Consider the following 17676-nt stretch of genomic DNA (forward strand, 5'->3'; position numbering starts at 1 on the left):
GTTTCACCATGTCGGCCAGGCTGATCTCAAACCCCTGACCTCAGGTGATCTGCCTGTCTGGTCCTCCCAAAGTGCTAGGATTACAGGTGTGAGCCACCGCACCCAGCCTGTGGGCATTCGTTTAAATAAAGTGTATGTGAAGCACTTACTTACCATCCACAAGGAGACCTAGATCTGAGGTTGTTTTTCGTATTCTCATATAATAAAGGTTGCATTCTGTGATGTAATATGGCTTTAGTTTCCATTGTAATTTTGGCAACAAATAATTCTTCATCTGCACATGATTTTTATCAGCCAGGTGACAAGTCAAGTGCTATATAGAGGGCAACCAGATGTCAGTCAGAAAACTTGGTTCTGCTTATTGATGTCACTAATTGTATTTCAGACAGCATATTTTCTTGCTTTATTGTTTGTTTGTTTTTGTCCTGGTTTCCTAAGTTACAATTGTTTCATACCTGAAAATCGAATACTTGTGAGTTGCTTTGAGATCTCCTGGTGATGGCTAGAAAAAAATCATAGAAACAAATGCAACATCAGAATGAGAACAGTTAAACACTGACAGGGTTGGGCCCAGAAAAACATTCCTACTTAGTTTTTAACCACACCATCCTTTGCTCCTGCATTTCTTTCTACAATTTTGTCTCTCTGACATCTACGTGCCCCAGTCTGACACACCTCTCTTCTCTCAGGAGGACTAAGATCTTTCCAGACCCCAAAGGGTAAAAGTTCCCAGCTCTTTCCCTTCAGAAACAGAAAGCCAAATTCACTGATCTCTGTGGAAAGTACTCTTAATGACAAATGTTCAATGACGTTCAATGACAAACTTACTTTACCTTTCTTCTCACTTAATAGCCCTCTCGACCGGGTGCAGTGGCTCATGACTGTAATCCCAGTACTTTAGGAGACTCAGGGGGGAGGACCACCTGAGGTCAGGAGTTTGAGACCAGCCTGGCCAACATGGTGAAACTCCGTCTCTATTAACATACAAAAATTAGCCGGGCATGGGGACGGGAACCTGTAATTCTGGTTACTTGGGAGGCTGAGGCACGAGAATTGCTTGAACCTGGGAGGTGGAGGTTGCAGTGAGCTGATATCGTGCTACTGCACTCTCGCCTGGGAGACAGAGCAAGACTCTGTCACACACACACACACACATGCACACACACACACACAGCCCTCTCTTTACAGCAAGGCTCTCTGGTTTCCTGGGTAAGGGATCTCAGCTCGGTTTTTTGACACAGGGAGGGTTTGGAGAAGGTCCCAAACATCTATGTGCCCGCAAAGTGGTGGGCTCTAGAGGCAATGTCTCAGGGATCACATTATGAGTTTTCAAGCTCAAGATGATTTAACAGACCTTGTACCCACCCTCAGTGCACTCTGCTCCCTTTCTCATTCAACATTTACTGGAACCAGTAGTGATGTCCACTCATACTGCAGGTGCCTGAGCACCATCCTGAAGAGGAAGATGTTTTGTGAGGCTCCAAGCCCTGAGGCTGCAGAGAAACCATGGAAGACCTGCTTATGAGCTCTGCAGTGGCCCTACATGGGGTGTTAGGGGAATAGGCAAAGCAGCTTCATGCTACAAAGGGTAGGGCCTCATAGGCTCATCACCCCATAATTGGCACATAACATTCACACACACAAAAAAATTATTAGTTGAAGAAATGAAGGGTAAGAGGGAATAGCAAAGCAAAAGAGACAGGTGACAAGAGAAGGGCTATTGGAGGTGTCAATTTATACCAAAGAATAGAGAATTCCCCTACCCCCATTTGTTTTCTTTACCTTAAAAACAGAACACATTGTTTGGATATGATAGTATAAAATGTAAAATCCTCTGCTTTCCTGTAATTATCATCCTGGCTCTTTCCTCCCAGGCTCTAATTGATTCAGCTAAAGCTCTTTGACCCCCTGCTTATAGACTTAGCCATGTTCCAAACTGGGATGATACTGGCCCTAGGTATAGGGGGAGTCGCTGTGGAGGACTCGTAAGACCTGGGCCAGTGTCCAGCATTCTGTCATCCTTGCTTGCTACTGGCTCTGAAGTAACTGTGGCATCTTGCAAATTTCATCCCCTACACTTAGGGATCTGTAGGGTCCTGTTACTCCCCTGCCTAAAACTCTTCACTGGCCTCTCATTGCTCTTAGGATATAGACAATCCTCCATCCCTTGACCTGGTGGGCTGCCCCTGTGGCCGTAGTTTTAGCCTGCCTGCTCCTCTTACTGTCAATGCTTGGGTTACATTCGGTCCCTCCTCATCACCATAATGGTCTTCTCCACCACAGGGCCATTGATCATGCCATTGGCTGTGGCTAGAACACTTTGTGTGGCATGAACACTTTCCCTTTCTTGTTTGCCTAGTTAATTCCTGTTCACTCTTGATCTGCTCATTAGGTCAGATCTTTCTCTCATAGCATCCCACAGTGCTAGGCACCTTTCCCTCTGAGCACCTGGCACAGTTGCAATGTTAGACATTGGTCATAGGTTGGCTTCCCTGGGGACTGACTCTGGGACTCTGAAGTTTGTTTGTAAGAGGTATGTTGGTGAGGAATCCTGGGAACAATCAATGTGTAAGAGAGAGAGAGAGGCATAAGGAGGAGTTGAACTGTGATGCAGTTGAAGCAGGTATCTCAGATGAGTCAACAGGGTGCACTGGAGCTAGAACGGCCCTTGAAGTTGCCTGGAATGGAACAGGAGGGCTGGACCTTTGCAACTCACATTGGCCATCACTGCATCAAGACTCTCCAGGGAGGAGGTGCAACCTTGAGTGGGAAAGCGTTCTTCAGCAGGGGGCGATTACTAGAACAGACTCAACAGTGAGCCATTAGTAGGCAACACTCCTACCCGCTAGGAAAGGGAGGGCCTCAGTCCTGAAGGGGTCCACTGCAGGGTGCACGACAGCATTTGTGTTATTTAATCAGTGCCTTACTCAACCACCATATTGCAAGATTCTCAAGGAACTTTTTGTTTCATAAAGGCTTAGTGTAGTACTTGGCACAGTGTAGGATCTTAGTAAGTATTCATTGAAAAAAAAAAATGAATCCAGTCTTGCTGTGACCCCTAATTAGGGCAACCAACTATTCAGGTTTGCCCAAAACTATCCTGATTTTAGCACTGAAAGTCCTACATTTGAGGAAACCTTCAGTTCAGGGAAAACTGGGGCAGTTGGTCACTCTACCTTTAATATTCTTAAGTACTGTTTACTGACCCAGAACAGAACTCACCAAAACTGTTGACATATTCTGCTAATAATCTGTTTTCCAGGGATTGGCTGGAATTACTTCACTACCTTAAATGCTCACTGTTAAATGGGCCAGTATCAGCCCAGTTTGGAACATGGCTAAGCCTGTAAGAGGCAGTCAGATACTGACCTTAGTTTGGCTTTTCTATTTTCTTTTTTTTTTTTTTGAGACGGAGTCTCGCTCTGTCGCCCAGGCTGGAGTGCAGTGGCCAGATCTCAGATCACTGCAAGCTCCACCTCCTGGGTTTACGCCATTCTCCTGCCTCAGCCTCCCGAGTAGCTGGGATTACAGGCGCCCGCCACCTCACCTGGCTAGTTTTTTGTATTTTTTTTTTTTTTTTTAGTAGAGACGGGGTTTCACTGTGTTAGCCAGGATGGTCTCGATCTCCCGACCTCGTGATCCGCCTGTCTCAGTCTCCCAAAGTGCTGGGATTACAGGCTTGAGCCACTGTGCCCGGCCGGCTTTTCTATTTTCTATAAATAGGTCCTATCGTCCCTTTCTTTTTCGACATCAAGCCTCTGGTTTCTGACCTACTTAGCCCTTTATGCTAACCCTGCAAGTCTGTTCAGATTCCTGATCTCAGGACTCTCTACTGAACTTATCCTGTTATCTCCAGCATACCTCTCATTCTCTTCCCACTCTTTTCCCATTCACGTGAAAACATGGAGATGGTGTGATGTGTTGACACCTGTTATGTGTTGGAATCACTGTCTATCTTTTCAAAACTATAGACTCAGTGGGAATCGCAGGCTTCCTGGATCAGAAGCAAGGTCAACAGTATAGACAGGACAGTGTGATCTGTGTTATCATTGTGAGGCTGAGCCATTCAGAGATAGGAAGATAGAAAACCTGAGGAATTCTGATACTGATGGCAAATCAGTCTTCCTAATTTGCTTTTGACGAAGTGCTGGGTGATCACTTACTCCCTCAACAAATATTTCTGATCTCAGTAATCACTCTCAATATAAGATTCTAAGATGAAATAGGAAATACAAAGAACCTCGTTTTCCTGGCAACTATGATTTTTTACTTCATTGGCACATTTCATTCTTACACTAAAAATCAAAACAATGAAAATAAAAATACCCCTTTTCTTCCCTCCGTGTAGCTCATTGCATGTAGTTCCATACTTCCTAAATGCAATAGCCCTTCAATAATCTCCTTCATCACTCTCCTTTACCAAAAAACAGTTTTATTTTTCTATCTTTTCTCAATCTTTATGAATATGTCTAAAATGGCTACTTAATTACTTTTGTTCAATGTTGTCCCAATGAATGCAGAGATTATTGGTATTTGTTCCATTCAAAGGAGAAATAAATTAAACTGATGAAGAAACAGTCAGCCAGTCTGGCGTCACTCAGCACACAGACCTAGTTTTATTGAGAGAACAGGTGGAAATCTCCTGAGCTCTGGGCATATCTGCAGATGAAAACACACTGCCTTCATTTTACAGTGGTGCAAGAGAGAAGGGCTATTGGAGGTGTAAATTTATATCAAAGAACAGAGAATACTCCTCTCTTTTTTCCTTACCCTAAAAACAAAACAAATTCTTTGGATATGATAGTATAAAAATATAATCCTCTGCTTTCCTGTAATTATAATGCTGGCTCTTTCCTCCCAGGCCCTAATAGCAATGTTCCCACAGATATCCAACAAAAGAAAAAAAATCAGAGACATTGTAGTTCTTAAGTGCTATTAGGCAACTTTAAGCAATGTTCATGAGTACATATTTATACATTATTCTATGTAGACATGGCTAAGGAATAGTGTATGCATTTTGCAGAGTAACCCAAACTATTCATTATCAAAGAATTGGTGTGCATTGAGGTCCCTGCAAGACTATAACTCTACTGGATATCTTCCTTTGACGCTTCAGAAGGTACTGCCATCTTCTGCGTGGTCCCAGGATCACTTGTGACCACTAATTATCAGTACGCAGCAAGAGCCAGTTAAAATAAATTCCGAGTTGGCGGCTTGTTTGTTATTACCCGGACATACAGCTCATAAACTACAGCATTTAAATACTGATGAGGCACAAAGAAATGTTTAGAATTGGGGAAATCTTTCCATTGAGATAACTGATTTTTAAAGTGATCTTCCCTCTGATCAGGTTTCACCTCAAGGACTGAAGAGCTAGCTCTCACTGCAGGCCCTGGGGGTGACTTCTGTAGTCTGAATTCATATTAAGGCCACCTTGTGTCAAATGCTCAGTCTGCAGGGTATCTTGGATAGACAAATAATTTTGGAAATGGATACATTTGACAAATAACCTTTACCGGTTAAATGAGGTGAAATAAAAATAAAATATGTTGCATAATAATTATTATAAAAATATCTATAGATGCAATTGGTTCTGTAAGTAGCTAAGAACATTTTACCAAATTAGCCTTTTGAAATTAACACCATAACCACATAAGAATGAAATAGAATGGTATTAGATGTTATATTTGTGTGTGCGTGTGGTGCATATGTGTGTGTGTGGTGCAAAACCGGGATTTTTTTTTTTTTTTTTTTTGAGCTAGAGTCTCGCTCTGTCGCCCGGGCTGGATTGCAGTGGCCGGATCTCAGCTCACTGCAAGCTCCATCCTCCGGGTTTACGCCATTCTCCTGCCTCAGCCTCCCCAGTAGCTGGGACTACAGGCGCCCGCAACCTCGCCCGGCTCGTTTTTTGTATTTTTTTAGTAGAGACGGGGTTTCACTGTGTTAGCCAGGATGGTCTCGATCTCCTGACCTCGTGATCCGCCCGTCTTGGCCTCCCAAAGTGCTGGGATTACAGGCTTGAGCCACCGCGCCCGGCCAAAACTGGGATTTTATGCAGGACACAAACACAATGTTTGAATCATTGCTAAAAATTTCAGAACATACAAGTAAGCATTAAATTCTACTATTTGAAAAGTTTATCAGAACTATTATCTTGTAGGCAATTATTACGGTCGCTATCCCTTCAATTTGGGTATCTACACAGCCTCTCCTAGTCTTTTCATTTAAATTCTGCTGTCAGAAGTCACCAAGCCCACCTTGTAGTTAAATCCAATGTCCTTTTCATCAACTCATTTGGACATTTTTCAGCAGTTGACACTTTGACCATTTTCTGAGTCTTAATATCTTCCTTCCAAATGTCAGACATTGTAGCCAGGCCTAGCGGTGCATGCCTGTGCTTCCACCTACTTGGGAGGCTGAAGCAGGATGATCCCTTGAGCCCAGGCGTTCAAAGCCAGCCTGGGCAACATAGCAAGACCTCATCACTAAAAAAAAGAAAAAAGTCAGGTCAGACATTGTGAGAGGTATTTTGCACAGGTCATCTGATTTAATCTGTGTGAACATTTCCATTATACCAAACCCAACATTACCATGAAACGAACTCCCCTTCCCTTCCCTGCTTTTTTTGTTAAAGCACCGTTATCTTAGTTTCAGGTTGGAAACCTCAGTATGTTTCTGCATCATAATCATTACGGGTTAGGAAGACATATTACTTATGCATTAAAACTGCCCTCAGCATTATTTCCCCCTTCTATCCCCCGTCCTTTGCTTCCCTTTCGGACTTTAATTACTAGAACTGGGCCCCAGCTATACTTGCTAGCTCCAGTACCCCTCTCAATGATCTAGCCTGTGCGTCCCTGGGTGGGCCAGTCTTCCTAACGCCATGCCTTCAGTATTCGTTTTCTCCCGACTAATGACAGTCTCATTGACTGCACTCTGGACTCAGGTCAGTCCTCAGGTCAAAGTACTCAGGAACTTCCGTCAAGTCTTCAAAAGCCCGCATCTCTCACTCTCCTGAACTGATGCAATCTCTCACTACTCCTCAACATACTTTAGTTGCCAATATTATTACTATTTAATAACCAGGCTGAATGAAAAAATTCAGAATGGTCATTCAATAACACTGGCAATTAAATTGTATTATGATACATAATGGACCCGGCACTTTGCTAAGCGCTTTCCAAGAAATCACTATGATCTTTTTATCCCCCAATGGGGTGGCTAGTAGATGAGGAAGCTGAGATTGAGAAGCTTGCCCAGGGTGCCACATCTGGAGACTGGCACAGGTGTGCCTGGTGGTGGCATCTCCGCCTTGAGCCACTATGCTGTATCCCAAGTGACCATCCTACTGCTGGTCCCTGGCTGGGGCCTTCACTTTGGCTTGTACTGGCCTCCTCAAATGCCCTCACCCTCAATCTCCAAGGACCAGGTGTCCCACAAAACTTTTCCTAATGTTGGAATCAGAAAACAATACCCCAAATGAAGGCCTCAGAAGCAAAAGTTATTCTCTGACCTTCTTCTACCCTCCTGTCTCTCAGTCCCAATCTCCCCCAAGGCTAGTCAGAGAAACTAGAATCCCTCTTCCCCAAGGCAGGTCATAGAAACCAGAACTCCTTTTCCCCACAGCCATCCATAAAACCGAAAAATATGACTAAGTGTCCCCCTCCAATCTTTCTGTGTAAAAATTTATTTAAACATAAATAAAGTTCCTGACCTACCTCGTTTGATTGTATATTATAAGACCCCCATTCCAGGGCAGGTGCTGCCTCACACCCACAAGGAAGGAATGTGTGCTCAGAGAGGCTGAGAAGAATCTAGACAGACAGACCTTGCTGGGTTTCCCCTCTTAGTCTGTTAGCATTCAATCATTCCCTTTTGGTCCAATTATATTTCTATATAGCTATCCATATTTCTTTGAACTAAAGCATAAGAACTGACAATTTCACCTGTATCTTTGGGTCTCCATTCTGAAGGCTCCTTTGTCACATACAACTATGATCAAATAATTGTGTATACCTTTTCTCTTATTAACCTGCTTTTATCAGCTGATTTTCAACAAACCTTTGGAAGGAGAAGAAGTTTTCCTCTAGCCTTGACCTTATCCACCGGAACCCTCAGGGACCTCCCTTCCCTTGAGTTTATTGTTTTGCTGACTATTTGCAGGACACCAGCTAGCACTGGAATTTCATGACCCTGTGTTGCTAATTGGTGTGTGTTTATACTCCAAATAAAAAATGAGCAATTTCCTTGAAGATCTGTGCCACATTTCACTTCCACAGCAGTGGGTATCATTTTGTGTTTTAGAAAAATGACTAAAATTGGTTTCAATAGTAGCAGCTAACGATTGTGAAAAGTGTTTGCTAAGCACCAGTTAGCAAACTAATTGCTTTGCATTCATTATTACAATCTGCCTCCAGAAAAGCTCTCTTCTTTTAACACTTGAGCTCTAATACTTCTAGACAACCCTTGGATTTACCTCTTTCCAGAAGAACTAAGCTCCCTTTAGAAACCATTTAATTCCATTGTTGTAGAACAGACAGGGGTATAGCGCTTAACGTGGACCCCTTCACTGCCTCCACCATCTGACTAGGGGCTCCATGTCTGATCTGAGGGGTCTGGAAATATATAGCCACATGCAAAGGAACTGGAAGCGACAGCCCGTAACTTAAGTGTGCAAATGGTGTAAAATTACATTGAATTGTTTGCACAGAGATTCTATTTACCCATAAAGATAATGATTCACTGTTACGTTATTTATAGTTGTCTCAGAATACTGATTTTTAGTCATTGCTTAGAATTTAAAAAATTTAATAAGCCCAGGCTTTTAAATGAAAGTAGTAGCTTAAATTAAATTTTTAAAAGTGTTCCTTAAAAAGTGTTCACTTCTTCAGTGAACTCTACATTCTTTCTCTAGCCTCATTGATTGCATCTTTTTCTTTTTCCTTGGTTCGCAGGTATAATTGTCAGGAAAATCATACTCATATCCATCTCTTCTAAGTGGGTTGTTCGTTTTAATTCTTTATTTTCAGAGATGGGGTCTTGCCTTGTTGTCCAAGCTGGAGTGCAGTGGCATGATCATAGCTCATTTCCACCTTAAATTCCTGGGCTTATGCAATCTTCCTGCCTCAGCCTCCCGAGTAGCTGGGACTACCGGCACATGTCACTATGCTGGGCCATTTTTAAAAAAAATTTGTGGGGTTATTTTGTTGTTGTTTGAGATAAGGTCTTGCCCTGTTGCTCAGGCTGGAGCGCAGGGGCACCATTACGGCTGACTGTAGACTTGACCTTCTGGGTTCAAGTGGTCCTCCCACCTCAGCCTCCTGAGTGTGCACCACTGCAGCCAGCTATTTTTAAAATTGTTCATAAAGATGGGGTCTTGCCATTCTCAGTGGATTTGGCTGGGTCTGAGTGGGATCTTGCAACAGGACTTTTTACATATTATGTACGAAGGGAAATAAATACACAAGACGTTCTTATTTTGCAACTTGGGTAAAAAGCTATTTCACAATCACTTGGCCAGATATTCTGCATAACACTCATAAAATACTTCTCCTCTTTTTGCCTTATATATAGCCATGGAACCTTGAAATCTATAGACGTAAGGAACACAGATGATGAGCTGGAAAGAAAACAAATGTGAGTGCAGTGATTAGGCTCTTTCAGACCCTCCACAGTGACCTGAGAAGTGTTCCAGGTGGCACAGCTAGGTTTCCACACTGACCCACTGTGCTTGTCGTCCTTCTCCAGCCAGTGCCCCTCTTGGAGGGAGTCACCAACGGAAATATGTGGTGTCAATGTCTGGCTCTGCCCCATGCCCTGGGCTCTGCTTCACTCGCCAAGACAGGGGTCCCTGGGGCAGCCTGATCTCCTTCTCAGCTCCCCAAATTCTGAGGGAAAAATTAGATAGACTGTGACAAAAAGGCAGTCTATTATTTTACTTTTTAATAGAGTTCTGCCAGCTATAGCACGTGCCATAGATTACAGTGACCTTTAAAATCTAATTTGGTCACTGCTGAATGGGTGAGAATAGGCTTGGTTCCAGTTTTTAAGGTCACACTGTCCTAAATTGCAATGCATCACACCATGTACTAAGTTGGTAACAACCGCTTAGAGGAAAGCTTTCGTTATGCAAGGGAGAACATAAAAAAGGGCACTTATCCCAAATGAATGCAGCAATTTAAACCGAAGATGTTTACGCAGGGAAAGAACAAAGTAAGGCAGGAGTTTGGGGTCAACTAGGCTGTCTTTGAACATCCATGGACTCATTGGAAGGTCTGAATATCTGGTGACTGATGGGCTCGGGGTGTCTCGTCATTGCTTAGAAGTGAAAATTAAATGCTGAGTTATGTGGGTGAAAATATTTATGTTTGCATTTACACATGGAATTTAAACCAAGGATACAATTCTAAGTCCCCCAACCACTGAATGGATCCCTTCTCTCAGTCAAGGGCATTCCAAAGTTAATCTGAAACACGCGTTCAGGCTGTGATGGAAATGAATGGTTGGACACACCTCCATGGAAGGAATTCAGACACAACTGACCAGCATGAACATTCAGACTGAGACCTTAAGTCTAGCAAAACAGACTCTTTGTAGCTTTAAATAAAATGCTGACATGACAGCAGGCCCTGACAGCAACAGAAATATTTTACCCCAAAATATATTTCTTTGATATATTTCGAAATGGCCCTGCAAAGCTGTCTCTTGTGGGAAAAATCTACATTCTATAGAGAATCCTCTTCCCTTTTCGGGTACTTTTTCTGATCTAGGAGAGAATTAACTAAGTCTGGAAACTTTTTAAGTCTGATAGGAAACCATTTATAATCTATTCTCTCGGAAGCCTGCTACCTGGAGACTTTGTCTGCAAAATAAGAACCTTGGTCTCCTTCACCCCTTATTTTAAACCAAACACACCCTTCTATTGATTCTGAGTCTTTAGATAAACTCTCTCAACTAATTGCCAGTCAGAAAATCTTTGAATCCACCTATGACCTGGGAGCCTGCCCATCTTGAGTTGTCCTGCTGCCTTCCCAGACCAAACCAGTGTATATCTTACATGTATTGGTTAATGTCTTATGTCTCCCTAAACATGTAAAAGCAAGCTGCAGCCCAACCAACTGGGACACATGTTGTCAGGACCTCCTGAGGCTATATCACAGGCATGTCCTTAACCTTGAAAAAATAAACTTCTACATTCATTGAACCTGTGTCAGATACTTTTTGGCTTCCAGTCATTTATGTAAATAATAAAACCAAGAGGATGAAAAAGACTCTCAAAACGTAGCTAATTTCTTCACCTAAAATAAATAATATGGACATTTATTTATGTAAAATTTTAGCAGCAGTGTCATCTTCATATGTAGACAGTAAGTTACTTCATGGTAGAAGATAAGATGCTTAGCCTGAGGGAATTTTCTATACAAAGAGAATAACTACTTAAAAAGGAAACGTCTTAAAACAAATTTTAATCATTTTGTATGGAAATACTATTCACTTACTTTATGTCTGTAAACATAGTTTAATGCCATGAAAATTGTGTTAATGAAATAACATTTCATGATGAAAATAATGAAAATCTTATGAAAATAATGAAAGTCTTATGAAAATAATGAAAATCCATTTTTTCCATAAGTATTCATACTTTGTAATCATATTTACCCGGGTACATTCTGTCATAGGCTTAAAATGTGGCTTTTCCACATTGGTAAAAATTTGCTAGGCCACCTGTGTGTGGTGTGTGGCTCTGAGTACACTGTGGTGCCTGCTTTAAGAGCAGCATGTGAGCTGCCATGCTACCATTTAAGTGAGGCTCCAGACTTAGGTAAAAGTTGCTTTCAGTAAGACAGGTTGTCATGTCTCTAGAGGATGTGACCATTTCTCTTTCTCAGTATGAAAAAGAGAGGTCAGACTGTTCTGCTCAGATGCTGAGTGCCACAGGATGCTAAGGGAATGGTGCAAGTACCGTGGATGCTTTTACAGAAACGAAGAGACTGCCTACTATTTTAAGGCCGCCTAAGTGATTGCACAGTGATTATTCCCAAGACTTTCAAATTTTTTATTGTATCATCAAAAATTGTAATGTCATCTATGTTGACACAAAATTTGCGTAGCAATTGTTAAAATAATTGAGAGGCCATTAGGCTGAGATGGCCCCAGAGCCCTTTGTTTCCTAGGTAAACAAATCCAACCAAGCCCAATTCAACATAAATAGTAGAATAAAAATTAAAAAAAACAAAAAACAAAAAAAACCTTTACTGGTCAGAAACCACCAACTAGCCCAGGGACTTTCCAGTAGATCATACTCAATTAAGACAAATACGTAGCTGTAGCCAATCAAATAATTAATTGCGTTGCTTTGCTTGCATGTTCAGCCTATAAAACCCCGCACCTCTTGCTGCTAGAGTGAAATTCTCTGAACCTCTTCAGGCTTTGAATGCTATCCAATTCATGAATCCTTTAATGTTCAAATAAATTCTGTTGAATTAATTTTGTCTTAAATTTTTCTTTTAATACAACTCTCTCCTTTATTTTCTGTGGGTTGGAAAAGCAGAGTAATAATTTTATTAGAACTGTGTGCAAAGTAAGTATGTTTGTGCCCTGAGTGAGGCAAAGAGAGGGCTTACTTCTTATTAAAAGTGCTTTCCTACCAGGGCATGAAAAATACTTTAAAAAGCATTTTCATTTACTTCTGGGTCCTGTACTGCACTCCAAAAAGCTGAGTTTGCCTGACAGTACATATTAGATAAGAGAGATGTTAGGAAAATTGACTTCAGCAATTTTATATCTTGCCTCACACAAAAGGCTTGGATGCACCAAATTTCCACAATGTAAAACCCTTGCCAAAAAAAAAAAAGTCACCATAGGAAAATCTTAAACGTGCTACAGAGACAGATTTAAAACGTTATTGGGCATAGTCAAATAAAGTAAATGGTATACTGTCTCATTTCAATTTCAGCTATAAGTTACAGAGAAACTTTTGTTTCTAAATTTGCCATATATGCATTTCTGAAACTACATCCTACAGGGACTGCCTTCCTAAGTTGAGGATATCAGTATTTATCACAGCTCTTCCTGGCATGGAGGCTTTGACAACAACAAATACCAAAATAAATGTATTATGCCACACAATCAGGAGGCTCTGCTCTCACTGAATTCTGAATAAGAGACAGATAATCCTGTTCTAATTCTCCAACATGTGCTTCTGCCAATTTCAAACTTTTCTTCTTTGAGACAAATAGCTGTTTTTAGTAAGAGGTCAGTGTCAGTGTACTAATGATAACTTTAAAGAGTTAAGAAGATTTTGCATTGACTATTTCAGTTATCTTGAGGTCTCCAGATTTGTAGATATCTCCTCATTCATTTTCCAAAAGGGCCATAAAGCTGGTTTGGAGAAAGTATGAGTGTGATTTTTTTCTCAGGTAAAAAGAAAAAAAGTGACCTCATGTCAGTAATCTAAACATTACTTGAATTTTTTTTTTTGGAAGTCATGCCAAATTTCTGTCTTCAGAAAATGTTTCTTTTTTCTCTCACTTGTCTTCTTCAACTTTTGAACAAACACTTAAAAAATATCTTGGTGGCATGATTATTGTAGAAAGAAGCCAGTGTCACAAATGGAGTGATCCGGGCTAAACTTTATCTGTCCTGGGAACCTCTTTTACATGATTTATTTAGAGACTACTCCCATGCCTTGGTCTCTCCTCCCTTGGATTTCTGAGAGCTTAGGAACGCCCACTCTGAGATACTCTCTGTTCTCTCCTCACATGGAATGTATCTGCTACTTTGAAATCAACATCCCTACCAGACACGTGTCACATTTAAGTTCACACACAGTACCATGTCCTGGAATGATAAGGCTTTCTGCTGCTGTTCTACCCTGAGGGCGTTCTGTAGGCATCTTACTCAATCTTGAAGGATCAAGCTAAGCAGGTGAGTTCAGCTTGTATTCATCACCCAGAATCCTCTATCACCTCCAACTTCCCACTCTTTCTCGCCTCCAGCTAAAGGGTTCCCAAGGTCAGTTCTGGCTTAGCTACACCGTTCATCTTCTACCTCCTTGTCATGCCTGCAGCAAGCTGTGCTTCTGTTCTCTGAGAGGCTGACCCAGAGCTCCTCCTGGTTGACCAAGCTCGCTTCTCCCTGAGGACCAAAGGGCAGCATCATCGGCCAGAGACAAAAAGAACCCTGGGGAAGACATCCTCCCTTACTTTCCTGCCTGCTGGAGTGGGGGCCAAGGCAAAACTTGCTCCTACTTTTCTACTTTGCCCTTTACATTAACAACAACAATTTGAAGGGTATTAAGGTTTAATGTATTCTCTGCGGATTCAAATGAGTTCCTAAAATTAAGTACTACACTCTATTACTTATTAATGACACCTGATTCAGAAGTTTTTCTTCATGTACTTCCTCATTTTCTGGACTTTGAACTTCCCTCTCATGTTACAGCCAAGCAGCTGTAGCAAACTAGCCATTATTTTTTCCTACATTGCAGAAAATAGAATAACACTCTCCAAGTGTAATCCAGCTTCTGTGATTTATATTCATTAGCACCTCAGGACTCTGCACCACACCAAGCCTTGTGACCATCCGGAATGTTGCAGACCCAGTTATGGCCATGATGCATGTCTCTATTCTCCAAGGATTCTCTATTCTACCCTTAGCCAATGATCTGCCCTCATGACAGCAGTCTTCATTGCAGGGAGATGGTCAGCAGGGAGGAAATATGCTTCCAGGGCACCACACTTGGATTCCTCTAAAAATCATATACTATCCCTCTAAAGTCACCTACATTTTTCCATCTCCCTGTCCCCTAGTCGGTAAGATATTTAAGCATCCGAACCCCCATTGAGATATTGGACAATCACTCTGTAATTCTTTCTGTGTGGATGGTAGTCATAAATGTGTATGCCTTTTCTCATTAATCTGCCTCTTTGTGAGTTGATTTTTCAGCAAACTTTCCGAAGGGAAAGGGGAAGCTTTCCCTTTGCCCTGAAGCTGGTAATAATTTGCTCATGGTAGCACATGGTACAAAAGGTAGAAGGTTACTGAGTGAGCGACCCACTGTCAGGAGACTGGCCCAGGATCAGAGTGCTTACCCGGCTCATCAGGGGGCACTGATTTTGCACTGATTTTTACCAACCCCTCAACCACCGACTCCTGGGCAGCTACCCATGGGAGGTAAGGCTCCATTGCAGGGGGAAGTCAGTGAGCATTCATTATCACACAGGGGCTTTCTCATTTTCTTTTCTAAAATCCTTAATAGTATCCTGTGTACATCATCTAAATGTGTCCTTTATGTTTTCTATGAAGGAGTATATATATGTGTGTGTGTATATATACATAGTATATATATAGTATATATATACACAAACATATATAGTGTGTATGTGTATATATACTATATGTATACTATATATATACTATGTGTGTATATATAGTGTGTATATAGTATATATCCATATATACTATGTATACTATATATACACCATATATATACACTATATATACACACACATATATATATTCTACATAGAGGCACACTTCTGATATATGAAAGCATAGGATTTCAACCAGCTGTGATTTGTATTTTATTTTAGCTTCTGAACTTAAAATTCTCTGATTAATGTAACATAATCTGTTCACTTAGGGATTTGTGTTTAAGTTCTGTGCTTTAGTGCTAGGTGGCTGCAAATCACAATGTACTTTCAAAACAAAGTATCTTAACCTTTTAATAAATCCTATTCATAACTTGTTCAATTCAAAAAAACTGTTTATAAACATGTTAGACATCTGACACCATCCTATTGCAAGAGGGTAGAAACATTTATTGTGGCAGAATACTATGGTTATTCACTCTCGAGCTTATTATTCCCCTTATTTTATTGTAGCAACTCTGGATTCTTTAGTATAAAGAGAAATCAAAAGAAACAAAATATCTGTAGTCTTGGTTTGAGAAGTACACTGGGATCTGGTGGCCTAAACCATATATACAGAATATAAACATATGTATACTTTATATGTACATAGTTAATGGTTACCTATGCATTATAAATAGTAAGTTTAACTTAGATTCTACAAAAATAATCATTTTGGATGAGTACATGCAAACCAGTACACATAAACCTATTTATAAAACACAGCTCTAAGATTTTTTTTTTGCTTCTAAATATAAATTTTGCTATTTAGCCATCAGATAAATGATTTAAATGCAAACCCCAAAGTTTCCAGGTAAAAGTATAAAATCTGCTTCTAACCACAGCAGCATACTGCTTCAAGTATTCTCCTCCTATGTAAGGTCTAGATAATTTTGTCACATGTGAATTTTAAGTGCACATCCCATTTCCTCACATATTAGACATCCTGCCAGGGTCACAGATTCTTTGTTCCATTTTTTTTTTTAATAAGACATTGCAAACAGTAGCTATTTCTTAAAGTGACATCATTTTTGCTTTTGCATTCTGATAAAAATGAACATACTTAAGCCTCTTCCTTGCACCCTGACCCTGGTACCCTAGGATAATGCAAACAAATTCTACGCTCAATGGTTTGCAGGGCCATCCACGCAGGCAGATGACTGAGTGGCCACAAAAGGCTCATTTTGCTTCTGGTCCTCTTTCATGCCAGCTGCCTGGTCTGTGATTGAGGAGAAGGATAGCTGGTCATGCTCTATGATGTGCACTTGATCCTCGTCCTTGTCCTTCTTCACATAGAACATTTTTCTGAATTTTTTCAGCTCATGGAGTTCACAGAAGGTTTCCAGAACTACCAACATGGCAATAAGGCCAAGTAGCAGGTAACCTGTGTGAGAAACAGGACAGTGTCTCAGTGTGATCTCAACATGGATAAATCAAGTAGCAAGTGATTTACCTCCCCACTTCATGCCAACACAGTGCTTGTTAAGGAATAAACTCATTGCCAGGTTCTTAATTTTTAGAAGTGTTTTTAAGTTCATGGCTCAAAGAGGAACTACCCATTATTAAAGAGCGAAAGATAATGAAGAATGATTTAACCTCCTATGAACTTGGATTAGTCAGAATCACAGGCTGCAATTTTTGAGAAAAAAAAAATACTTGGGGCTGACGTGGCATTATTAAAGACACATAACATACTGCACTTGCCCAAGTGTGATATTTCATGCAAGGAGGGCTTGCCACCTCTGCTTTATAATCAGTGGCTCACAAAATGCCAGTGATGTTTTAGAAAAGGTTTTGTTTTATCATGGGGTGCTCAGAAGAAAACTTCATACCTTTTTAAGCACTCAAAACTCTTACAATTTCTACTCCAGAATAAGAGTTTAGTAATAGAAATTGTAGTCTAAATGCTATGGTTTGGCTGTTTCCCCACCCAAATCTCATCTTGAATTCCCACGTGTTGTTGGAGGGACCTGGTGGGAGGTAGTTGAATCATGGGGACAAGTCTTTCCCCTGCTCTTCTCATGATAGTGAATATGTCTCAGGAGATCTGATGGTTTTAAAAAGAGGAGTTCCCTTGCACATGCTCTCTCTCTTTTTGCCTGCTGCCAGCCATGTAAGACGTGACTTGCCCCTCCTTGCCTTCAACCATGATTGTGAGGCTTCCCTAGCCACGTGGAACTGTAAGTCCAGTTAACCCTTTCTCTTTTGTAAACTGTCCAGTCTTGGGTATCTCTTTATCAGCAGTGTGAAAAAGGACTAATATACT

General features: G+C 41.0%; 1 protein-coding gene across 1 annotated transcript in view; it reads right to left on the minus strand.

Moving 5' to 3' along the window:
* Window positions 1-15798: 15798 nt before the first annotated feature.
* The window catches only part of KCNK1 (potassium two pore domain channel subfamily K member 1), a 53437-nt gene continuing 51559 nt past the window's right edge, over window positions 15799-17676 (minus strand). Inside the window, exon 3 of the mRNA XM_033196081.1 lies at window positions 15799-16794. Coding sequence (XP_033051972.1) covers window positions 16535-16794 — 260 coding nt within the window. The 3' untranslated portion in view covers window positions 15799-16534. The remainder of the gene's footprint in view (window positions 16795-17676) is intronic.

The sequence above is a fragment of the Trachypithecus francoisi genome, unplaced genomic scaffold, assembly GCF_009764315.1.
Source record: "Trachypithecus francoisi isolate TF-2019V2 unplaced genomic scaffold, Tfra_2.0 Lachesis_group5, whole genome shotgun sequence".
NCBI lineage: Eukaryota > Metazoa > Chordata > Mammalia > Primates > Cercopithecidae > Trachypithecus > Trachypithecus francoisi.